Source organism: Mesocricetus auratus, unplaced genomic scaffold (genome assembly GCF_017639785.1).
Source record: "Mesocricetus auratus isolate SY011 unplaced genomic scaffold, BCM_Maur_2.0 Super-Scaffold_100046, whole genome shotgun sequence".
NCBI classification, from domain to species: Eukaryota; Metazoa; Chordata; class Mammalia; order Rodentia; family Cricetidae; genus Mesocricetus; species Mesocricetus auratus.
In genome coordinates, this window is record NW_024429223.1 from 1,557,853 (window position 1) to 1,582,500 (window position 24,648).

At 51.9% G+C, this 24,648-nt stretch overlaps 1 protein-coding gene and 1 long non-coding RNA gene across 2 annotated transcripts in view; one reads left to right on the plus strand and one right to left on the minus strand.

Moving 5' to 3' along the window:
* Positions 1–479: 479 nt before the first annotated feature.
* The window catches only part of Nphs1 (NPHS1 adhesion molecule, nephrin), a 24,852-nt gene continuing 683 nt past the window's right edge, over positions 480–24,648 (plus strand). Inside the window, exons 1-28 of the mRNA XM_005081816.4 lie at positions 480–579; positions 664–879; positions 958–1,080; positions 1,277–1,405; positions 1,866–1,947; positions 2,269–2,372; positions 3,168–3,295; positions 3,382–3,553; positions 3,726–3,883; positions 4,066–4,210; positions 4,314–4,438; positions 6,269–6,455; positions 6,565–6,694; positions 6,844–7,016; positions 7,801–7,941; positions 8,020–8,160; positions 8,740–8,861; positions 11,204–11,375; positions 11,459–11,615; positions 11,704–11,855; positions 12,797–12,908; positions 12,982–13,163; positions 16,037–16,093; positions 19,462–19,581; positions 19,716–19,740; positions 19,815–19,890; positions 20,236–20,329; positions 20,741–20,856. Of these exons, the coding sequence (XP_005081873.1) occupies positions 480–579; positions 664–879; positions 958–1,080; positions 1,277–1,405; positions 1,866–1,947; positions 2,269–2,372; positions 3,168–3,295; positions 3,382–3,553; positions 3,726–3,883; positions 4,066–4,210; positions 4,314–4,438; positions 6,269–6,455; positions 6,565–6,694; positions 6,844–7,016; positions 7,801–7,941; positions 8,020–8,160; positions 8,740–8,861; positions 11,204–11,375; positions 11,459–11,615; positions 11,704–11,855; positions 12,797–12,908; positions 12,982–13,163; positions 16,037–16,093; positions 19,462–19,581; positions 19,716–19,740; positions 19,815–19,890; positions 20,236–20,329; positions 20,741–20,856 (3,639 nt within the window). The remainder of the gene's footprint in view (positions 580–663; positions 880–957; positions 1,081–1,276; positions 1,406–1,865; positions 1,948–2,268; positions 2,373–3,167; positions 3,296–3,381; positions 3,554–3,725; positions 3,884–4,065; positions 4,211–4,313; positions 4,439–6,268; positions 6,456–6,564; positions 6,695–6,843; positions 7,017–7,800; positions 7,942–8,019; positions 8,161–8,739; positions 8,862–11,203; positions 11,376–11,458; positions 11,616–11,703; positions 11,856–12,796; positions 12,909–12,981; positions 13,164–16,036; positions 16,094–19,461; positions 19,582–19,715; positions 19,741–19,814; positions 19,891–20,235; positions 20,330–20,740; positions 20,857–24,648) is intronic.
* LOC121136005 lies at positions 5,683–6,957 on the minus strand. The gene is made up of 3 exons (XR_005873121.1): positions 6,822–6,957; positions 6,579–6,672; positions 5,683–6,442 (listed from the first exon to the last, which is right to left on the minus strand). It is a non-coding gene; the product is annotated as an uncharacterized LOC121136005 (long non-coding RNA).

The window sequence follows — 24,648 nt, forward strand, 5'->3', positions numbered from 1 at the left end:
GGGAGGTAGTGATAGGAAGAAGGGACTGTCAGAGGAGAAAGGGAGAGAGAAAGTATGCACTTCTGAGTGCGGGGGTTGGAACTCGGAGAAAGAACCTTTGACAGGGCAGGCTGAGGGCAGAAAGTAAACTCCAAGACACAAAGACTAGACAGTCTAAGGAGAGAGAGAGAGAGAGAAAGAGAGAGAGAGAGAGAGAGACAGACAGACAGAGAGACAGACAGAGAGAGAGACAGAGAGAGAGACAGAGACAGAGAGAGACAGAGACAGAGAGACAGAGACAGACAGAGACAGAGAGAGAGACAGACAGAGAGAGAGAGACAGAGAGAGACAGAGACAGAGAGAGACAGAGACAGAGAGAGAAAGACAGAGAGACAGAGACAGAGACAGACAGAGACAGAGAGACAGAGACAGAGAGAGAGAGAAACAGGGAGGCAGAGAGTGAGGCTCAGACAAGACAACAACAAGCCGAGTGACTGGCGATGAGCACTAAGGAAGTCTCCCTCGGAGGCCCTGGGGAGACCCCAGTGCCCAGAACTTCTGGCTTGGCTCGTTTGATGCTCATGGGAGCATTGGCCGTGGGTGAGTAGGATGCCGGTCTTGCGGTGCCCTGTGGACCTCAAGCGCCATCTTTGTCTCTTACTGTTGACCCCATTGTGTCCCCAGGACTGGCCCAGTCATCAGTCCCCACCTCTGTCCCCCGAGGCTTTTGGGCTCTTTCCGGCAACCTGACCGCCGTGGAAGGGACAACGGTTAAGCTGCGGTGTGGGGTCCGAGCCCCTGGCAGTGTGGTGCAGTGGGCTAAGGATGGACTACTTCTGGGTCCAAACCCCAGGATCCCAGGCTTCCCAAGGTACAGCCTGGAAGGAGATCCTGCCAAAGGTGAGCCACCGGAACCTGAGGTCTTGAGCCGCGCGCAGAGGCTGTGGCTCTGACCTTGGGGGCTCCATCCATCTGTAGGCGAATTCCACCTGCGTATAGAAGCCTGTGACCTCAGTGACGACGCAGAGTATGAATGCCAAGTCGGCCGCTCAGAGACAGGTCCCGAATTCGTGTCTCCCAAAGTAATCCTCTCCATCCTAGGTATGGGTGAGAGGTTCCCCTCCAGGACCCACCAACCTGGGCCCCCCCAGCCTTCCTCTTCCCTCAGACCCGGAAGCCCAAGCTCCCAAGGCCCTCCACCCTGAGCCTTGGGTACAGCCTCAATTTCCTGAACTCTTGGCCAAAAAACGTCACATTGCCTCTCGGCAGCGGCTAACGCCACACCCTTTCTCGAAAGTTCCCCCCAAGGTGCTTCACCTGACCCCTGAGGCAGGAAGCACAGTTACCTGGGTCGCTGGGCAGGAGTATGTGGTCACCTGTGTGTCTGGGGACGCGAAGCCAGCACCTGACATCACCTTCATCCAGGGTGAGTGGGACAGCACAGCGCCACTGAAACAGGTGGGGGTGTTCCTGCCCGGGGGCCCCGAAATGTTATCGCTGAGCACCACCCAGGGGAAGAGGCCAACACAGTGTGCTGGGTAAGAAAAGGGAGCTGTGTGGAGACGCCCAGGAGTATGCAAGCCGCTGATCTGGGGTAGGGAGAGGGTGTCAGCACTCAGGGTGGTGGGTAACAATGGCCGACCAGGAATAAGAAGGTGCAGATGGGGTGGGGTCAGGGGGAAGAGAGGACCCGTGATACAGCCCTGAGAACCCCAGAACTCGGGGGTCCTGAGTGTGTGGGAGGACAGAACTGGTACCCCAGCTTCTTGTCCTCCAGAGCCAATAGAAAGGGGGTGTTACATCCACCCTGAGGACCTCCGGGTCACGATGCTGTACCTTGGAGAAGAGTCCAGCATCTGTCTCCTCCGCTTTCTTGTTGCCCCCAGGTGGACACACCATCCTGGACATCTCCTATGATGTGAACGATGGGTCTGAGGAAAAGCTCTTCATCGCAGAAGCTGAAGTTAGGTGAGCAAGCTGGGGTCTTCTCCCTCTCCCCAGGTTGTCCCACACAGCCCAGTGATGCAAGTATGGGAACTTGAGTTGTAGGAATACCTGGGACCCAGTCTGTAGGTATTGAGTAAAAATAGCAGGCCAGGTGGAGACCTGGGGTACCCTTGTTCTCGGTGTTGAACCTCCAAGTCTCTGCCGGGGGAGTCCAGACCTTGGAATAAGTCAGTAAGGAGACTTGGCTAAATGCAGGAATTTGGGATGCACTCCTCTTTATCCTGGCTCCCAGAATTTCAGACGGTGACTCTGACTCCAGAAACCTGTATTTTTCCAAGCCAGGGTGACACCCCGGAGCTCAGATAACGGACAGTTACTAGTCTGTGAGGGGTCTAGTCCAGCCTTGGACACTCCCATCAAGGCTTCGTTCACCATGAATGTTCTGTGTAAGTGAAGCGTTGGGTACTGTGGCCATGGAGGATGGGCATCCTGGCAGGGTCTGTGAGCATGGGGGATTCAAGAACGGCAGAGGTGAGGGACAATCTCAGCATTTGAGAGGTTGAAGCAGAAGGAACGTAAGGCCTGCCTGGGCTGCTAAGGGCTGGGTATTGCAGCTCAGCGGGAGAATCCAGCCCTGAATGTGCAAGGACTCAGATTTCAAATCCAGCCCTGGAAACAGAAAGCAGACATTCAAGAGAAATTTGGGATTTATTATTATTATTTGTTGTGGTGGTTGTTGCGTGCGTGCGTGTGTGTGTGTGTGTGTGTGCGCGTGCGTGCATGCGTGCGTGTGTGTGTGTGTGTGTGTGTGTGTGTGTGTGTTTGCTGTCTCTTCCTCCAACATTCATGGAGATTGGGAGTGACTGTCTCGCTGGGGCAGTTAATGTGTTTGAGCATCCTCAGAGGTTGGAAACACGACTTCTTGTCACGCTCGTTGCTCCTCCCCCGTGGGGCCACACTGGACGACATCTTCTATAAAGCAGGTCTCGTTGTGCCCCAGCTACGTGACGGAATAGCTAGAACCCGGGTGGGAATGTGCCAGGCATGTGGAGAAGTCAGGGTTAGTTCTCTCCTTCTGCCGTGCAATCCAGGAACTGAAGTCAGGTTGTCGGGTGCGTTGACAAGTGCCCTTATCTCCTGAGCCACCTCCTGAGCCCATAGGAGGAAATTAGAAAGCAGGTTAGGGGATCCGGAGAGAACAGGTGGCTTCCCAGACCCCCTGAGTGGTCTCTGCTCTCCAGTTCCCCCAGGACCTCCTGTCATTGATTGGCCAGGCTTGGACGAGGGGCATGTGCGCGCAGGGCAGAACCTGGAGCTGCCCTGTGTGGCCCGAGGCGGAAATCCACCTGCTACCCTGCAGTGGCTGAAGGTGAGGGTAGTGGTTGACTGGGGGACGGGGAAAGGACAGGGACCACGAGCTGTTGCTGAGATGACTAGGCTTGCTTTTGTGTTCAGAATGGTAAACCAGTGTCCATAGCTTGGGGCACAGAGCATGTCCAGGCAGTGGCCCGCAGCGTGCTGGTGATGACCATGCGACCTGAAGACCACGGAGCTCAGCTCAGCTGTCTGTCCTACAACAGCGTATCTTCAGGGACCCAGGAGCGAAGCATCACCCTGCAGGTCACCTGTGAGTCCGGCTGGCTGCCCCAGTCCATAACCAGAGAGCCCTGTGTGCCCTCACGTCAGGCCTCCCTGATGTCACGGACCTCACTGCCAGTCCCCTCTCCCCATCTGGTCTGGGTTGGTCTGCGAAGACCCCAGCTGGACTCCCAGCTCTCCTTAGTGCGTCTGTCATTCAGTTCCTCCCAGCGCCATCACCATCCTGGGATCTGCATCCCAGTTTGAGAACAAGAATGTGACCCTTTGCTGCCTTACGAAGTCCAGCCGCCCACGGGTCCTGCTGCGATGGTGGCTGGGTGGGCGACAGCTGCAGCCCACGGATGAGACAGTCGTGGATGTGAGGATGTGGGAGATGATGGTTTGGACCCTGAGCAGTCCAGACTGTGGCCCTGACTCCTGGGTCTGACACAGGAGGGTGGGAATGCTTCACATGGCCCTGCGGGGGTCTGGCCAACCCAGGCCTCTGCTACCATGGCTGGAGGCTCCTCAGTCCCTAAATCTGAAGTTCCCTCCTGCCAGGGCCTGCATGGTGGCCACATCTCCATGTCCAATCTGACATTCTTGGTGCGGAGGGAAGACAATGGCTTGTCCCTTACCTGTGAAGCCTTCAGCGATGCCTTTAGCAAGGAGACCTTCAAGAAATCACTCACCTTGAACGTGAAATGTGAGCCCTAGCCTAGAGCCCAGAGGGTCCCCAGGATGCACAGACCTCACCCTGAGGTTCCAGCCCAGACAAAAATGTCTTCTCTTTCTCTGTCTCTCACTAGACCCTGCCCAGAAGCTGTGGATTGAGGGACCCCAAGAGGGGCAATACATTCGGACTGGGACTCGGGTAAGACTGGTGTGTTTAGCCATCGGAGGCAATCCAGACCCCACCCTCACCTGGTTTAAGGTAGGTACCAAGCAAGAGTCCCCCCCCTTCCTGCCTTCTTCCCTTTCCTCCTGTCTTTTTTTCCTGTTTATCTGTTCGTGTGTGTGTGTGTGTGTGTGTGTGTGTGTGTGTGTGTCAGCACACATACTTTACTGACTGAACTATATTCTTAGCCCCTGTTTTCTTCCATAAGGAAAGATAATATGTAGTCCAGGCTGGCCTCAAACTTTTTTTGTTTTGTTTGTTTGTTTGTTTGTTTGAAACAGAGTTTCTCTTTGTAGCCCTGGCTGGCCTAGAGCTCACAGTGTAGACCAGGCTGGCCTCGAGCTCACAGAGATCCACCTGCCTCTACTTGGATTAAAGGCGTGTGCCACCAACCCTGCCCAGCCTTGAGTTTTTTATCCTCATGTGCCCCCCCTCAGAACATGGAGAAACCCATATTTCTTGGAAAATCCTAGAGATTCTGAAAAGACACAAATGCCATGAGAATTATTGAAATGCCAGGGAAGTTCTGGAAAATCTGGAAAAATAATTCCAAGATAAAAGAAGGAACTTTGGGTCAAGATAGAAAATTCTAGAGATAAAGCAATTATAATCCCATTCATATTAAAATTAATAGTAAAGAAAATAAGAAGGGAAGGCAGAGACCGATGAAAAGAGAGAGACGGAGAAGGGAGAGATCTAAGGGGTAATATTGGAGTTAGGGAAAAGGTCTGAGAATCTTTTGGGGAGAGTGGAAAGTTTTTGAAATTTTTAAAGTTTTTTTTTATTGTTGTTCTTTTTTGGTTTTCTGAGACAGGGTTTCACTGTAGCTTTGGAGTCTGTTCTGTAACTCTGCTCTGTAGACCAGGTTGGCCTCAAACTCACAGAGATCCACCTGCCTCTACCTCCTGAGTGCTGGGATTAAAGGCATCCGCCATCACCACCCAGCAAAAATTGTTGAAGGTTTATTTATTACTTTTTATGGGTACTTTACCTGCATATGTGTCTACGAACAACATTTGTGCCTAGTGCATTGGGGAGAAGAGGGTTCAGATTCCCTGGAACTGGAGTTACAGACAGCCGTGAGCTGCCCATGTGGGTGCTGGGAATTGAACCTGGATCCTCTGGAAGAGCTCTTAACCGCTGAGCCGTCTCTCCAGCCCAAGAGTGGACATTTTAAGAAAAACAACTGGCACCGGGCGTTGGTGGCGCATGCCTTTAATCCCAGCACTCAGGAGGCAGAGGCAGGCGGATCTCTGTGAGTTCCAGGCCAGCCTCCAAAACAATGCAGAGAAACCCTGTCTCTAAAAAACAAACAAACAAAAAAAGAAAGAAAAGAAGGAAAGAAAGAAAGAAAGAAAGAAAGAAAAACTGGTGGGTGCGGTGGCTCGCTTGTAATCCTAGCGCTTGGGAGGGGGAAGCAGGAGAATCGGAAGTTCAAGATCACCCTCAGGTACCTAAAGGAATCACTTTGGGGTCATTCTTGGCTACATGAGATCCTGTCTCAAGTAAAACAAGGCAAAAAAAAAAAAAAAAAAAAACAGAGGCAAAGAAAAATGAGACTCCAATACCGGGTCTGGGAATTTCAAGGGAGTTTCCTGGAAGGCAGTGTTCTGTAAATATCACGGTTTGGGGGTGTGGTGCCTGCCGCAGGCGGAGGGCTGGTGAGGTCAGGGCTGGGGGGGGGGTGCACAATAGGCATCAGGGTCCCCAAACCATCAAGGCAGGCAGGAAGACTAGGACTGGGACTACTCAATTCCAGTCCCGACTCCTTTAAGGCAGTGGGGTGCCGGCTCTTCAGGGCGCCTTTATCACACAAGGGCCCTGTCTGTCTGGGCTGGTGGCCACCCACCCTGTTTGGGTCCTCAGGACGCACGAACGGTGAGCGAGCCTAGGCAGCCCCAGGAGCCGCGGCGCGTGCAGCTGGGCAGCCTGGAGAAGTCTGGCAGCACTTTCTCCCGGGAGCTGGTGCTGATCATAGGACCTTCGGACAACCGTGCCAAGTTCTCGTGCAAGGCGGGTCAGCTCAGCGCGTCCACGCAGCTGGTGGTGCAGTGTGAGCACGCAGGGAGGGCGGGTGGAGAGTGTTACGGAGGGAGGGAGCGGTATAGACTCAGAACCCAGTAGCCCAGGCTCTTCAACAGCTGAATCTCTAACCCACTAAGTCCCCCCAACCAACCTGACTATCCTGGCCAACTCATCGGCCCTGCGCCCAGGCGACGCCTTAAACTTGACGTGTGTCAGCATCAGCAGCAACCCCGCGGTCAACTTGTCTTGGGACAAGGAGGGAGAGAGGTGAGCTTACAGGAGGCCCCGCCCCATCCGGGTCCATCCTCTCCCCCTCCCAGCCTGGCCCCCTCCGTGCCCTAAGCTATTGGCCAAGGGCCTCGTTCCTACATCTGAACCAGCCGGGGGTCCTCACCAGACTTTCAAAACTTGCACAGGCTGGAAGATGTGGCTGCACCGCCCCAGAACGCCCCGTTCAAAGGCTCGGCTGCATCCAGGAGTGTTTTCCTTCGGGTGTCATCCCGAGACCACGGCCACCGGGTGACCTGCCGGGCCCACAGCCCCGCCCTTCGTGAAACCGTGAGCTCCTTCTTCCGCCTCAACGTGCTGTGTAAGCGCCAGACCCCGCCCCGTCCCCTCCCAACCCAATCCCCTGGCTAAAGGAGTCTTCTCCTCATTCCAGAGTCTGTAACTTTCCTAGCCTTGTCCCGACCTCAGGCTGCCACCACGGTCTCCCTCCTCGGCTTCACCCTAGCGGCTATCATTTTGCAAAACCGCTTGTCCGTTTGTAAATGTTAAAATTGCTTACTGCATGGTCCTGGCTGACCTGGAACTCAATATGTACAGTATGAAGGCCATGAACTTGCAGCAATCCTCCTGCCTCTGCCTCAGGAGTGCTGGGACTGCAGGCTGGAACTACCTCATCTGGCTCTGCACAATTTTTGCTGTTTTGTTTTTTTGTGACGGGTCTCACTGTATAGCTCTGGCTGGCCTTGAACTCGCAGAGATCCGCCTGCCTCTGCTTCTCGTGTGCTGGGATTAAAGGCGTGCGGCGCGACACCAAGCTTGGATTTCTTTTCTTTTCTTTCTTTCTTTTTTTTTTTTAATTACATTCGCTTGTGTGTGTGTTCCCTCATGCCTGTGCCACGGGAAGAACTTAAGAAAGCTAGCTGGTTCTCACCGTCCGGTATCCCCGGGTATTGAATTCAGGTTTGTCAGCAAGCTCCCTTCCCTGCTGAGTCACCTATCCAGAGCCTTGTCTCCCATCTCAGCTCTGAGTTACCCTGACCGCTCCCCTAGTCCTAGCCACCACGCTAATCCCCGAACTCGTGCCTTAACTCTCCTGGAACCCAACTTTACCCACACTCTTGCCTTCTGGGGCGCCCCCTGTTAAGACCCTCCAGAGTTCCTGGGGGAGCAAGTGCTGGCGGTGACCGTGGTGGAGCAAGGCCAGGCGCTGCTGCCCGTGTCGGTGTCCGCGAACCCCGCCCCGGAGGCTTTCAACTGGACCTTCCGAGGCTACCGCCTCAGCCCAGGTGGGATACGGACCTGGAGAAGGGTGCGGTTCAGGAGGATGGGCGAGCCTTCCAGGCTCCTTACCTGACCTCCCGCAGCTGGCGGTCCCCGGCACCGCATCCTGCCCAGCGGAGCTCTGCAGCTGTGGAATGTGACCCGAGCTGACCATGGCTTCTATCAGCTGCACTGCCAGAACTCAGAGGGCACCGCCGAGGCACTGTTGAAGCTGGACGTGCACTGTGAGCCCCCTCCCCAGAAACCTGGGAAATGAGGGTTTCCAGGAGCTGGTCTTACCGTGGAAATCATGCCCACTCAAGCGCTCTGGCCCATCCTGGAGTCTTCTTGTGAAAGACCCGCCCAACCAAGGATAACTACCCGACCTAGGGCCCTCCTCTTTGGAAAGCTCTTGCTATGCTGGCTAAGGAGACCCTAAGTGGAATCTGCATAGAGAGGGGTCCGTTTGCTTGAGAGCTCCTCCATGCAGGAAACCAAGTTCTCTTGAACCCCACCCCAACACTGTTCTGGCACCCCCCAAATACACACACACACACACACACACACACACACACACACACACACACACACACACACACACACACCCCGGACTCCAATAATCACAAAGGTACAAGAGATACAACGAGGGTGAAGATAGCTTCGTCACCCTGAGAATCCCCCTCCATAAAGAGCAAATTGTACCCATGGGCCTCCATACCATTCCAGACACCTCTAAGATACCCTTCTCCTGGAGCGCCCCCTCCCCCCCCCACCAGGGCCTCTCAGGGTCTAAGTGCCGTCTCCAAGCCCCTGTCTCCCGCTAGATGCTCCCACCATCCGTGCCCTCCGGGACCCTACGGAGGTCAATGTCGGGGGTTCTGTAGACATAGTCTGCACTGTGGATGCCAATCCCATCCTTCCAGAGATGTTCAGCTGGGAGAGATTGGTAAGCACCTTGGGTTTGGTGAATGGAGGTGGAGCTAGGAGGTGCCGTCTCTTGGCTATGAGCGCCTTAGGAGTGGATGATACACATGTGAAGCCATATGTGACTATGCTGGTCCAGGAACTGGTTTTGTTGAATGGCGGGTGCATGGGTGAGTGAGAGAATGGTGTGTGTGTGTGTGTGTGTGTGTGTGTGTGTGTGTGTGAACGTGTGTTCACGAGCTTGAACATGCTGGGTGAGCGAAAGAAGGGATGGATGGTAGGATGGGTGGCCCCGTGCTTGCTTGAGACAGAAGAACGGATCTGTAGAAAGGAGGGGAGTGGAAAGAGCTGGAATGATGGCTGTAGACACATCAGTGGGGGAGGGGCTCGCGTAAGTAAGCAGGGGCGTGTGACTATGAGTACGAGCCCAGAGGGGAGAAAAACATCGCGAATGAGTAGAGAGTTGTAAGGAAGATAGCTTGGTGCCCGGAAGGATGACAAACAGGGCGGGTGAGGAGGGGCAGAGGCTCTCTCTGTGCGAGCATGATGACGTGAGTCAAATCCCCAGGACCCATGTCGGGCAGAGCAAACCGACCCTCCCAAGCAACTCACTTGCACGTCGCTGCACACATGCGCCTGCACATCCACGGTTGATGATAAAGAATGTTTAAAATTGCACACCGCTGCACACACGCGCCTGCACTCATCCGCACACACACCGCGCATGCACACCTGGAGACGGAGTTTCTGTTCCTCCTGGTCCCACAGCTGTCTAGGCCCAAATAAGCACACAGAGACATATTAATTATAAACCGTTTGGCCAACAGCTTAGGCTTCCTACTGGCTTGCTCTCTCTTAATTACTGACCCATTTCTGTTAAGCTGTGTATTGCTACAAGGCTGTGACTTACCCATAACCAGGCATGTTACTCTCTTGGCAGCACGGTGTCTCCCTGGCAACTCCTCTCCCCAGCCTTCTCCTTGTCTGGTAGCCCCGCCTATCCTTCCTGCCTGGCTATTGGCCAATCAGTGTTTTATTCATCAGCCGATAAGAGAAACATATATACAGAAGGACCTCCCCCATCACACACCCATGATTGATAATAAAGAATGTCGAAGACTGTAAAGGAAGACAGCAAAGTGTTTGTTGAGTGGTGGCTGAGTGGATGGAAAGATTAGTGAGTGGGTAGGCAGGTTTTGGGTTTTGTTCATTTTGTTGCCTCTGCTTTAAATTTATCTATTGTGTGTGTATACTGCCTGTGTGCCGTAGTGTGCATGTGAAGGTCAAAAGACAAGTGTGAAAATCACTGCTTCCCAACAACTGGCTCCCAGGGAACAAATTCCCACCATTAGGCTCAGCTGCAGGTGTCTTTACCCACGACCATCTTGAAGGCCCATTGTTGTTTGTTTGGTTGGTTTTGGGTTTTTCAAGACAGGGTTTCTCTGTATTGTTTTGGAGCCTACCCTGGAACTCACTCTGTAGACCAGGCTGGCCTTGAACTCACAGAGATCTGCCTGCCTCTGCCTCCCACGTGCTGGGATCAAAGGCGTGCGCCACCAACACCTGGCTCCATTGTTTTTGAGATGGGGTTTGACGCAGTGGCCCCTCAGCCTTCCTAATGCTGCAACCCTTTAGTACAGTTCCTTGCGTTGTGGTGACCTCCAACCATGACACTATTTCACTGCTGCTTCGTAACAGTAATTTTACTACTGTTATGGATCCTAGTTGAGTATCTGATATGCAGGATGATATGCAAGATTGGGAACCGCTGGTGATGTAACCCATGTTGGTCTCAAGCACGCTATGTGGCTGAGGCTACCCTCAAAGAATTGAATTACTCCTCACCTTCCTGCCCCCAGGCTTCGAGTGCTAGGATGACAGACCCGTACTACCATATTTGAGAGAGGGTCTTGATATGTAGTCTAGGCTGTCCTGGAACCTGCCATGTAGCCCAGGTTGACTCTGAACTTGGGATTCTCTTGCCTCTTCCTCCCCAGCACACGAACCACTACACAAAGCCCAGTCAGTTTATTTTTTAGCGCTTGAGACTGAATCCCGGGTGTTGAGCACACTAAGCAAATGCTTTCCCACTAAGCTGCACCCTGAGTCTACAGGTGGTTCCAAGCACGATGAGCACGTAGACGGACGGACGGATGGATGGACGGATGGATGGATGGTTGGCTGAGTTGGTGGGCGAATGGGTGGACTAGATCAATGGTTGTGTGGATGACAAGAAGCATCAGTACTTGGTTGACTTTGTGGAAGGAGATGGTAGCCAGGAGAATGAAGCCGCGGGTGGGATACGGTTTGGGGGATGGTCTGAGGACAGGCGGGGAACAAGCTCCTGTGTGTCGGGGATGCTAGGGGGAAGATGAGGATGATCTGAGCCTGGATGACATGGAGAAGATGTCAAAGGGATCCACCGGACGTCTGCGGATTCACCAGGCCAAGCTGTCACAGGCTGGTGCTTACCAGTGCATCGTGGACAATGGGGTGGCGCCAGTCGCCAGAGGGCTGGTCCGTCTTGTTGTCAGATGTGCGTAACGTCGACGAATGCCCATGGCCCGCAGCTCTCGCACACTTCCCCGCCCCCCACATTGATCCTCCCGCCTGTTCCAGTTGCCCCCCAGGTGGATCATCCAACGCCCCTAACCAAAGTGGCTGCAGCTGGGGACAGCACCAGTTCAGCCACCCTCCACTGCCGGGCCCGAGGTGTCCCCAACATCGACTTTGCCTGGACCAAAAATGGGGTCCCCCTGGATCTCCAGGATCCCAGGTGAACCTGGGTTTAGCCAGGTCGTGCCCCAGCTCTGGTCGGCCAAGCCTGGTTGTCCTTCCTGAGCCCTGCCGCGCCCTCTCTCCAGGTACACAGAGCACAGGTACCACCAGGGTGTCGTCCACAGCAGCCTCTTGACCATTGCCAATGTGTCTGCAGCCCAAGACTACGCCCTCTTCACATGCACGGCCACCAACGCCCTCGGCTCAGACCACACCGACATCCAGCTCGTCAGCATTGGTACGATGTGAGCAGCTGTGGGGGACGCTGGGGACTGCACGTTGACAAATTCCTGCTTGACCAGAGCCAGGGAGTGTTTCTGACCTCTGAGAGGTGTTATGAGTGAGAATGGGGTTTTGTTTTGTTGAAACAAGGTCTTGCTATGTAACCCAGGTTAACCCTCAGACTTGCTATGCAGCCCAGGCTAACCTCAGACTTGGTATGGAGCCAAACCTGCCTCAAAATGGCAATCTTTCTGCCTTCACTACCAAAGGATTACAGTTGAAAGTTCACCAGGCCTAGCTGGTTTGCTTTATTTGGGGGGTAAGGGGGTCGCAGGGTGTCAGATCTAGGGCATTGAGTGCCTTGGGTGAGTTCCTTATCACTGAGTTACGCCTTAACTGGGAACACAGCTCTTTCTCGTCTAATGACAGTGAGATATTAGATTTGCACCTCAGTGGCTTCACACTGACTGACAAGCCTAGTCACATGACCCTCCTGCGAGGAGGGAGGTACTTTCCATCAGAAGCATGTGTGTCTGTGAACTACGTGTGTGCCAGGTCCCTGCAGAGTTAGTGGTGGTTGTGAGCTGCACATGGGTGCTGGGAATTAAAAACAATCCTCTGGCCAGGTGTTGGTGGCGCACGCCTGTAATCCCAGCACTCGGGAGGCAGAGGCAGGCGGATCTCTGTGAGTTTGAGGCCGGGCTGGACCGACAGCCTCTAAAACAATACAGAGAAACCCTGTCTCGTAAAGCCAAAAATAAATAAATAAAAATAAAAGAAATAAAAACAATCCTCTGAAAGAATAGCCAGTGCTATTAACCGCCTCACCCCCTGAGGTGAACTTCCTAAGCATGGCAACCACGGACAAGAACCAAGCATCTGACACACGCATCATTCTTAGGAGTCCCTTCTAGACTCCTTGGTGCCCACTAACAACCCCCTCCCTTCTCTTCCTAGGGCGCCCTGACCCTCCTTTGGGACTGAAGGTTGTAAGCTTGACCCCCCACTCGGTAGGGCTGGAGTGGAAGCCTGGCTTTGACGGGGGTCTGCCTCAGCGGTTTCAAATCAGGTGGGGCCTCCACCCCGGCAGATGGAACGGGCCAGACAGTGGAGAGACTGAACTGACTGTTCTTGGCACACAGGTATGAGACACTCGAGACTCCAGGATTCCTCTACGTTGATGTCCTGCCCCCCCAGGCCACCACCTTCACGCTGACTGGGCTGAAGCCTTCCACACGATACAGGCTCTGGCTGCTGGCCAGCAATGCCCTGGGGGACAGTGGATTGACTCACAAAGGAATCCAGGTCTCCGTCACTACCCCAGGTGGGAAGAGGCAGTCCCAGGCAGGAGAGAGTTTTGTGTGTGTATAGGGGGGGGTTTGAACAATTTTGGGGATGGTATAGCAAAGCAGACACTGATATTTCTTCTACTCACAGATGGCAGAACTGAGGCCCAGAGCTTATCGGCCTCGAACTCAGGCGGATAGGCCCTAGGGACCAACTATTAGCCACTGATCCGTAACGATTGGAGAATGAGAAAATAACGGGATTTTTCTTTTGTCTAACTGTGTACTTCGGGCTAACTCAGAACCCACCGTGCAGACCAGGCTGGCCTTGAACTCACAGAGATCCACCTGCCATTGCCTCGTGAGTGCTGGGACTAAAGGTGTGTGCTCGGCACACTCAGCAGAAGATAGCTGAGTCGGTGTGTAGCATCAACAGCATAGCATATTACATATTATAGCAGTTCATATTAGAGTTAAAAAAAACCAGTAAGGTAGAGCAGCAAGATGGCCCAGTGGTTAAAGGTGCTTGCAGCCAAACCAGACAGCGTGAGTTCGATTCCCAGGACTCACATAACGGAAGGACAGAGCGGACTCCCGCAAGTTGTCCTCGCTCCTCCAAGTGTGCTCTCACCCACACAGAACCAGCAAGTAAGTAAATGTGAAAGGTAGACAGACAGCCCAGCAAAGCAGAAACGCCTTGCAGGGTGTTCTGTGCATTATATCCGACGTCGGGAGGGAGACAGAAATAAGTGGGGGAGTGAGCAGAAGCAGCCAGAAAAACCAGGGAATCCGGGAGCTGACTCCTTTCGGGGATCCAGAGAATTTATAAAGCCAATTAATGCATGGCGTCACACGCCATCCATCTCAGCACTCGGGAGGCCGAGCCAGGTGGATATTTGTGCATTTGAGGTCTACGTAGCAAATTCTAAATTACCCAGAGTACACAGTGAGACCCTGTCTCAAAAAAAAAATAAAAAACAAACAAACAACATCCCCAAAAGAAACTGATTAAGAGGAGAAAGATTAGCTGGGCAGTGGTGGTGCCCGCCTTTAACCCTGGCACTCTGGAGGTAGAGGCAAGTGGATCTCTGTGAGTTCAAGGCCAGCCTGGTCTACAGAGGTGTTCTGTAGAGGCATAATAAGATGCCACTACAGTGTTGCAGGAACACCAAAGGAAGAAGGAGAAAGAGAAGAGAGATTAAGAGGGGCTGGAGAGATAGTTAAGAATTAAGAATACTGGTTGCTCTTCCAGAGGACTGGGTTCAAGTCCCAGAACCCATATGGTGGTTCACAGCCATCTATAACCCCAGTAGGAAGACATCCACTGTCCTTTTCTGGCTGGAGGGCACCAAACATGTATGTGGTGAACAGACATGCATGCAGACAGAACACTCATAACATAACATAAAACGAACCTTAAGAAAGAGAAATTCTCTCAGGGAGAGAGAGACACACACACAGAGACAGAAACAGAGAGTGAACTTTCTAGAAATGAAGAGTTACCATCACCTTTGGCTTCACAGACACAAAGAGAATTCTGAAGGAGTAATGTGGTTGATCTAGGTCACCACACACAGTAACTTTGAAAACACAGACAACTTATTTGAAAGTGAGCCATGAGGTTAGGGATATAGAGATAGTAGAGCACATATGGTTATGAATTAACAGTAGAGTGTTTGTCTAGAATCCCCCAGTGAGGGGCTGTGGGTGTGGCTCAGAGGTAGAGCCCCTGCCTAGAATCCCCCAGTGAGGGGCTAGGGTGTGGCTGCACAGTAGAGCTCTTGTCTCAGACGCAAGAGACCCACCATCAACCCACAGCATCACAAGAAAATGACCAGGGAGTATACTGAGATCTGACAGGCATTGTCGCACACGCGTTAACTTTACATGGCTTGGTTTACAGACGCCTGAAACTTCCTGGTTTTGTAGCCTTAAGCAAATACCTGCTTCTAAAAGTCGTTTTTATTTGTCCTTTTGTTCTTTGATTATTGAGACAGGATCTCATCCTGTAATGCACACCGGCCTGGAAATGCTTGCGCAGTCCAGGCTGGCTTTCCTCTTGTGAGGGCTGGGACTGCGGGTGTAGGCCACCACCCCAGCTAGAAACAGACTTGTCTCTGAAAGTAGGTCCCTCTCACGGCTGTGAGGGCTAAAGGAGGTGACGCCCCCCCCTTCCCTTCCTTCTGCCCCACCCCCACCCCCCACGATGGCTCCTTACATTCCAACCCTTACCCTTGAGTACAAAAACACAAACTGTGTTCCACTCCCTTGCTCTGATTGCCTTTCTGCCTTTTTTTTTTTCCTTTTGGTTTTTTGAGACAGGGTTTCTCTGTGTAACTGTGGAGGCCGTCCTGGAACTCGCTGTGTAGGCTGGTCTCGAACTCACAGAGATCTGCTTGCCTCTGCCTCCTGAGTGCTGGGATCAAAGGCGTGCGCCACCAATGCCCTGCCAACACCCTTTTTAAAAATTAATTTAACAAATTGGCAATTCCCGTTAAGGGAACATACACACTACAAAACACCAATTAGTAACTCATTGTTGTTATTGGCACAGAACTGCTGTCATGTATTTTTGCCTTTACAATGCCACCAAGAGGGGCAGGGAGTTGACTCAGTCACTAAGAGCACCTGCTACTCTTGCTGAAGGTCTGAGTTTGGTCCCAGCATCCACGGGGTGAACCACAACCATCTGAGCACCGCGTATGCACACGGTACACACACATACATGTAGGCACAACACTGACCCACACAAAGAACACATCTCTTTTTCAGAAAGCAATAAAATAGAATGTCCCGAAGAAGCCACGTGCCATCTCCATGATCTTTTAAGTCTCCCGAGAGCTTGAGAAGTGCAGGGATCCTTCGGGCTTATCCGATTCTTGGTATTAACGTAATCTCTCTCCACCCACAGGCCTGGACCAGGCTCCTGAAGACACAGACCACCAGCTGCCCACAGAGCAGCCTCCAGGCAAGTGCCCTTCCCAGGGCCCCTCCTCCCTACTCTTCCCACTCAGTCCCTTGTCGTCATCGCTGCCAAAGACTTAGCTGAATCCCTGGAGACCCCCACAGGTCCCTTTCTGTTCTTGCTGGAAGCAATTCCTTTTCTCCTTCCCTAAGCTGATTTAACTCGGTTTTTGCAATTCCGGGACCGAACCCAGGGCTGTGCCCGTGCGTGTTACACAAGAGGCACTCTGCTCCTAAGGTACAATCTCGGCCCCACCTTTTCTTTTTGTCTTTGAGACAGGGTCTCGCTGTGAATTTGCAGCACTTTTCTTACTCCAACCTTCCAAGTGCTGGATTTACAAGTAGGAACCATTGTGCCTGGCATAATTTAGTTTAATGCTCTCCTCCCTCCCTCCCTCCCTCCCTCCCTCCCTCCCTCCGTCTCTCTCTCTCTCTCTCTCTCTCTCTCTCTCTCTCTCTCTCTCTCTCTCTCTCTCTCTCTCTCTGTGTCCTCTTGCACGAGCACGAGGAAGACACTGGGTGTCCTCCATCACTCTCTGCCTTGGTCCCCTGAGGCAGGGTCTGTCTGTGAATCTAGACATCTCCGTTTTATTCTCTTAAGATGCAATCATCATCATCACCATCATCATCATTATTTTAAGATGTGTGTGTGTATAAATGACAGGTATGTATAGGTGCCCACAAAGGCCAAAAGAGGGCATTGGATCCCCTGGAGCTGGTGTCACCGGAAGGTGTGGACCATGAAATGTGGGTGCTTTGAAACCAAACTCAAGTCCGCTGAGCCATCTCTCTAGACCCCTCTGTCTGAATTTTTTTTTAGCTAGACTGCTCCGCTAGCAAACCTGACTGCCTCCCCCCCCCTCTCTCTCTCTCTCTCACACACACACACACACACACACACACCCCATAGCCAGCTTTCGTGTGGATGCTGCAGGATCCCAACTCAGGCCTTCATGCTTGTATAGCAAATGCTCTTACTCCTGAACCATCTTCCCAGCCCCGTCTTGATTTGAAAACAATGGGCTAGCTAGTATTCCAGAGGCTGACAGGTGAATGGCAAGTTTGAAGTGAGACACTCCCATCTGCAAAAGCAAACAGCGACAGCCAAAAGGAACTGGCTACATTCATGCTCTGTCTCTGTGAGGAGGCTGCATCTGTTAGCTTCAGCCGTGTAACAAACTACCCCAAGCATGGAGGCACTTAGCAACATACACTATTTCCCATGACACTCTGAGCCGGCTGGGACAGCTCTGGCCTGGCTCGTTGAAATCCTCTCTGTGGCAGCTGACCAGTAGACTGTGACTGGTCTCAATGGCTTCCTCCCCATATATGTGGCAGTCATCTTGGCTTATGGTTGGGACAAGGGCGCTAACTGTTCCTTAGCCTGCTCGTAAGGACACGGGCCAGGGCTCCAAGAACAGCAAGAAAGGTGAGCTCTGATATCTCGATTAGCTACTGCCCCCCACTGGCAAATGGCATGCCTTAACATGGAGCCTGACAGGACTCGGGTGGAGCGAGGACCCACGGCTGACAGTTTGATTGAGGAAGAAGCCCTCAGGTGGAAAGAAGGATGCAGGGACTGGGGAAATGTCTCCGTGGGTGAAGCACCCGCCGAACAGGCGCGAGGACCCAAGTCCACATCTCCAGCAGCTGCATAAAAGCCTGATGTCACCTGGGGCTGGGGAGAGAGACAGGCGGATCCCAAAGGCTTGCCGGATAGCCAGCCTCGCCGAAGCAGCAGCTCCAGGCTCAGTGAGACACTGTCCCCTTAAAAAAAAAAGCAAGACAGAGGAGCCAGGGAGACAGTAGAGGACCCGAGTTCAGTTCCTGGCACCACATCAGACATCTCACAACTGCCTGTGTTCAGCTGCAGAGGATCCAGTGCCCTCTTCTGGCCCCTGTACACACACGCATGCACATGCACAAACACTTTAAATTTTAAGTAAATCTTTAGGGACTGGTCAGCAGTTAAGAGTGTCTGGCCTGCCTTTGGGACTCTGACAGGATACATCCTCAGCTGCTGCCACGGCAGTTGCTGTATTTTCAGCAGATCCGGGTTCAGTTCTCAGCACCCACATCGGGGACTTACAGCCATCCATATCTCCAGTTCCAGGGGATCTGATACCCTCTTCTGGCCTCCTGGGGGCACTGCACACCCATTGTGTACATATTTACATGCAGGCAAAATACTCATCCACATAAACAAAAATAAATACGTAGTAAAAATTAAACCGGGCTCTGTGGTTAAGATCACTGACTGCTCTTCCAGAGGACCTGGATTTGGCCCCAGAACCCACATGGTGGCTCACAATCATCCGTGACTCTAGTTCTGGGGGATCTGATGCCTTCTTCTGACCTCCACAGGCACAAGGCACACACATTATGTGCATGCATATGTGCAGGCAAAACATTTAAACAAATGAAGTGGATAAACTAATCTAATCTAATACGTGTGTGTATGTATGTAGGCATACGTGTGTGTGAGTATATATATGTGTGTACATGTATATATGTGTGTATATGTACTTATATATGTGTATATGTATATATATATATGTCATATGTGTATGTTACACATATATGTTATATTTGTTATGTTATGTATATGTATATGTGTATATATATACATATGTGTGTGTGTGTGTTTTAGAAATAAGGCACCAGGGCCGGGCATTGGTGGTGCACGCCTTTAATCCCAGCACTCGGGAGGCAGAGGCAGGCGGATCTCTGTGAGTTTGAGGCCAGCCTGGTCTACAAAGTGAGTTCCAGGACAGCCTCCAAAGCCACAGAAAAACCCTGTCTCGAAAAACCAAAAAAAAAAAAAAAAGAAATAAAGCACCAGAGGAAGACACCCAACCCTGACCCCCAGCTGCACTTGGACACGCATGTATACGCTCCCACACATTACAGATAAATGCTTTTTTGAGGACGGGTACGGCTGGAGTCATGGGCCTGTTTGCTCCTTTGACCTGGGAGGAGAACTCATTTGGTGTCAGGGTGCCACCTCTGTCATCTCTTGGCTTCCGAGGAGGAAGGATTTCCTCAGCTCATGGCTTCCGAGGTGTCTGTCCACCATGGCGGCAGCACAGCTCAGCTCACACCATGGTGGACAAAACACCGGGGGAGACTGCCCACGCTCAGGCCAGCTCTCTCCTTCTCCCTACGGATCCTCTCTGTGTTCCCAGCCCAGGGGATGGTGCCAGCCACATGTAGGCCGGGCCCTCCCCTCTGGGTGCAAAGTGCACTGTGACTCAGGCTCAGTGAAGTTAACCCTGAGGGTTACCCATCAGCCGTGGACAGGCTTTCTCAGAACCCCGCTCCCAGCCTGCCTCCAGGTGTTGGGGTTCACCAAGGAACGTCTTCCATTCCCAGGAGCCCCGAGGCTGCCCCTGCTGCCCGTGCTGTCTGCAGCTGGTGGTCTTCTATTGCTCTCCAACGCCTGCTGTGTTGGGGGGCTCCTCTGGCGGAGAAGACTGAGGCGCCTTGCTGAGGGTGAGGAGAGGTCTCCCCCACTGCCAAGCTGGAGACCCGATGGGTGGGACCCTGGGATGGCCTCACAGCATAGCTCTGCCTGGGTCCAGGCGGGCGTGAGCAGAGTCTCTGAAACCATTTCCTGTTTCCCTCAGAGACCTCAGAGAAGACAGAGGCAGGGTAAGTGGGAGAGGCTCAGGAGTGACGGGTGGCAGACTCAGTGCCCGCTTTCAACCACGCTTTCACCTTGGAAGGTCTGAGGAGGACCGGATCAGGAATGAGTATGAGGAGAGTCAGTGGACTGGGGACCAGGACACAAGAAGCTCCATGGTAAGTGAGCCCAGGGTGGCCCAGCAGCCTCCAGCCTCAGCTTCAAGCTGATCTCTGTCATCTCCTGGAACCAGCAAATCAAGAGAAATGACCTTGTCTCCTGGCTGTGTGTGTGCTCACGTGTGTGTATGTGTGTATTCATGTGTGTTCATATGTACATTGTGTGTTCATATGTACATTGTGTGTTCATATGTGTGTGCAAACTCATGTATGTGGTCATGTGTGTGTGCATGTGCACGTGTGTTCTCGTTTGCGTTCATGTGTGTGCATTGTGCGTTCATGTGCATGTGTGTTCTCGTGTGTGTGTGTGTGTGTGTGTCTGTGTGTTCATGTGTTTGTGTACAGGTTAGCACAGCAGAAGTGGAACCACATTACCACTCCATGAGGGACTTCAGCCCCCAGCTTCCCCCCACATTGGAAGAGGCGCCTTATCTCCAAGGTGAGTCATGACCACACCACTATTCCCCGTTTCCAGACACCCTGACACCTGAATTGGGCCCTCTTGATAGCCTTCCCTTCTAAGCTATGTTAGTTACCTCTGTATTACTGTGACCAAAATACCCCAGAGAGCAGCCTGAGGAGGCCACATTCTATTGCCTCATGGCAGAGGGTCCTGTCCATGGCTGCTTGGTTACATGCTTGTGTGGCAGGGGAGATCTGCTCATTTCGTGGTGGAAGGAAACAGTGAGCCAGACAGGAAGGGGACCAGAGGCAAGAGACCCTCCAGGGACACACCCCAATGACCTACTTTGTCCCCTGAAGTTTCCAGAACCTCCCAGACTAGCACCGCTAGCAGTGAGCCTTGATGGAGATCCTTTTCCATCCCAATGTTAATGCCTACCACCTCCAGCCTTCACAGGTATTGAAGATGAAGACATGGCCTTCCCTGGACATCTGTATGATGAGGTGGAGAGAGCCTATGGCCCACCCGGAGCCTGGGGACCCCTCTATGATGAAGTCCAAATGGTGAGGAGATTCTTATCATCACTTTGTCTAGGCCAGAAACCCACCTCCCACTGTGTGTATCAGCTAGCGTAGGTCACTGTGACAAAGAGACCCAGCCTCAGAGTGTCGGGAAGAGCAAAAATGATACACCTTGATCCAGGAGTGGTGGGGCATGCCAGAGAGGAGGAGGAGGGAAGGGGGTGAGTTCAAAGCCAGCCTTGACTGCACAGTGAGATCCTGTCTCCTCCAAGCAAGTAATGAGATCTTCCCTTCTCACATAGTGGGGTCCTGCTGCAGCTAGTGATTTGGAACCCAGAGTTCTCTCCCTCTATTCCTCTGTCGTTGTCTGACACACCCATTGCCGGGGGCTGCGGCATAGGTCGGTTTAGGGGGGGTAGGGAGCGAGGGGTGGGGGGGGAGGACCAATCAGATAGAGCAGGACAGAGAAAGAAGGTGCCGGAGAGACCCAGAAATGTTCCCCCCTCTGCTCTCTTCTGATTGATGGGAGCATAGTCACATGGCTGTGTCTAGTCAGATTCTGGGAGTTGTTGTCTACAGTCCTGCCGCTGTGGGAGAAGGAAGGGGTGCGCTTCCTTGGATAGTGAGCCATCTCCACCACACTGGTTAAACTGCTAGAGAGAGAGTTTTTAAAAACTAGTTTACGCCGGGCATTGGTGGTGCACGCCTTTAATCCCAGCACTAGGGAGGCAGAGGCAGGCGGATCTCTGTGAGTTCGAGGCCAGCCTGGTCTACAAAGCGAGTTTCAGGACAGCTTCCAAGACAATACAGAGAAACCCTGTCTCGAAAAAACCAAAAACAAAAAACAAAAAAACCTAGTTTACTTATTGTCCTGTCACATGCATGATGTGTGTGACAGTGCATGCATGATATGCATGTATGGGTGTGCATGTACACATGTGCCTGCATGATGTGTGTGAAAGTGCATGCATGAGTGTGCATGTATGGGTGTGCATGCATGATGTGCATGCATGGGCATGCATGTACATGCATACATGCATGATGTGTGTAAGAGTACATGCATGATGTGCATGTACAGGTGTGCATGTATGCATGTGCATGCATGATGTGTGTGAGAGTGCATGCATGGTGTGCATGTACGGGTGTGCATGCATGATGTGCATGTATGGGCATGCATGCACATGCATACATGCATGATGTGTGTAAGAGTACATGCATGATGTGCATGTACAGGTGTGCATGTATGCATGTGCATGCATGATGTGTGCGAGTGTGCATGCATGATGTGCATGTATGTGTGTGCATGCATGATGTGTGTGAGAGTGCATGCATGGTGTACATGTACGGGTATGCATGCATGATGGGCATGTATGGGTGTGCATGTGAACATCAGAGGACAGTTTTCTGGAAACCTTTGTGTGTGTTGTGGGGAGTCAAACTCCTGCTACCAGACTTTCATGACTTGTGGCATCCTGTTGGTCTGAAAAAGAATGTTTTGATCCACTCAGCTGAAAAGCCACATGCTGGAATTGTCTTCAGGCACAAATAGACCCAGAATTCCTCCCTAAACCTTTCCTGGTAGAGTCAACTTTCCATCCTGTTACACTTGAAACCTTCAAAACAAAGAGAATGCCTCTTTTCCAAGTGGCTCCCAATGCACAGTGCGGTACTCTGCCTTTGGCCACACACACAGTGTTGAGCCAAGCACCGAGACATGATAGAATATACATGCCACTTGATTTTGGAGATTTTGTTTTGTTTGAGCCCAGACCGGACTCAAGCTTACTATGTAGCTGAAGATGGCTTTGAACTCCTGATTTCTCTGTCTCCTTCTCCCGTGGGATGGCATTATCCATGTGAGCCACCACATCTAGCACATTATGGACCATTTGGATAAGCCTGGGTGGGTGCTCATCTACAGGGCCAGAGATTGCAGGCCAGCACTGTTCAATACTCTCGACTGAGAGTGGCAGAGGCGGGGAACTCAGAATGGAGTGATGATGCGGGCTGGGCAGGTGCCAATGACAGGCAGGCGCCTCAGCCTCTCACCCACCCATTGCATCATGCCTGATGTGCAAACTGAGTACGGAGGCACCTGCCTGTTTTCCAGCACTAAGGAGGATTAGGAGTTCAAAGGTTCTGTCTCAAAAAAACAAAAAGCTATCAACACAAAACCAAAAGCCTGGCTTCCCTGAGCCTGACCAATGCTCTCTGGACTGTGGGTTTCCCTTGGTGACAATGTCAACCCAAGGTGCTGGGCTCAGATTCTGCTCTCCCACCTCTGAAGACAGGGCGGCTGGAGAGCTGTCCGTGGTGCTGGACTGAATGTTCCCTGGGAAACGCTGGTGGAGTCTGCAGGGTGCCGGCACAGAGACCCGGAGAAGGAATATTTTGGGCTTTTCCCAAAAACACCTTCCTCTAAGCTATTTATCATTGTCTTAGGGTAGAAGCAGACACCGCGCATGCGTGTATGAACACACCAGGCTCTGTTCCAAGGAGACTTTATATTAGTTTTGGTTTTGGTTTTTGGTTTTCTTTGTTTTTCAAGACAGGATTTCTCTGTGTAACAGCCCTGGCTGTCCTGGAACTCACTCTGATCGTCCTGCCTCTATCTCCAGAGTGCTGGGATTAAAGGTGTGTGTCACCACCACCCATGGAATTCTAGTTAATTTTTATACAGCACACATGCTATCATTCTCTGAATCTTCCCCTGACAATCTATAATTATCAACCCATTTGTAGCTCCGGGGTAACACAAAAGCAGACAAGGTCAGCTGTATTTGCCTCATGGGTCATTGCTACTTCAAGGTTTGTTGAACTAATCATCCACTTTTTTCCAAGTTCTAGAACAAAGCACACCTCCAAAAAGAACCACCCTATATGGCCTGTCCCTCCCTCGTCCATTTAAAATTAATTAATTATACGTGTGCATGCGTGTGAGGAAGCCAGAGAGCAGCTTGTAAAGATTAGCCCTCGCCTTCCACCATGTGAGCCCTGAGGGTTGAACACAGGTTGTCAGGCTCGGTGACAAGTGTCTTTGCTTCCTGCTATCCCATGGTTCCATACTTCTTTAAAAATCTGAAGTCTCACTATATAGCAAAGACTAACCTTGGACTGGCAGTCCCCTGCCTCAGCTTCAGAGAGTGCTGGGACCACAGGCACCAGACTGTCTTCCATTTTGATGGGGAAAGGTGTTGGGAGCCATGAGACTCACATCCCACAGAGGCCATAGCTGACATAATGAGGGTTGCTCTTACTATTTGCTTTATTAATTCCTTTGTTTGTTTGCTTATTGAGGCAGCAAGGTCTTTCTCACTCTGTAACCCAGGTTGACCTTGAACCAATGCCAATTCTCCTGCCTCAGCCTTCAAAATACTGGGATTACAGCTTGAGCTGTATCATCTGGATCTCAGTTATTATTATTATTATTATTAATGGGTGTTTTGCCTGTGTTTTATCCATCTGTTTATCTTTTATCTCACTGTGTAGAGGGGAGGGTTGCTCTTAACTCAAGATCCTCCTGTCTCAGACTCCTAGGTGTAAGATAATAGACATATGCTAGCACACCCAGTTTTAAAGCCCCATTATACAGAAGGCCCCACCCGCACAGGGAAGCGATTATAATGAGCCATTTTCACAAACTCCTGTCTGTTTATCTCCTAACTGGAACAGAATCCTCCCCCCACCTGGACTTTTCTTAAATTCCGTGTTCAGACAGATAGACAGGTAGAGAACTTTTGTTCTAAGGTGGGTGGCTATGTAGCCCTGGCTAGTCTAGAACTCACTATGTAGCCAAGGCTTTCTTCAAACTCAAAGCAAGAGCCTCAGTGACTC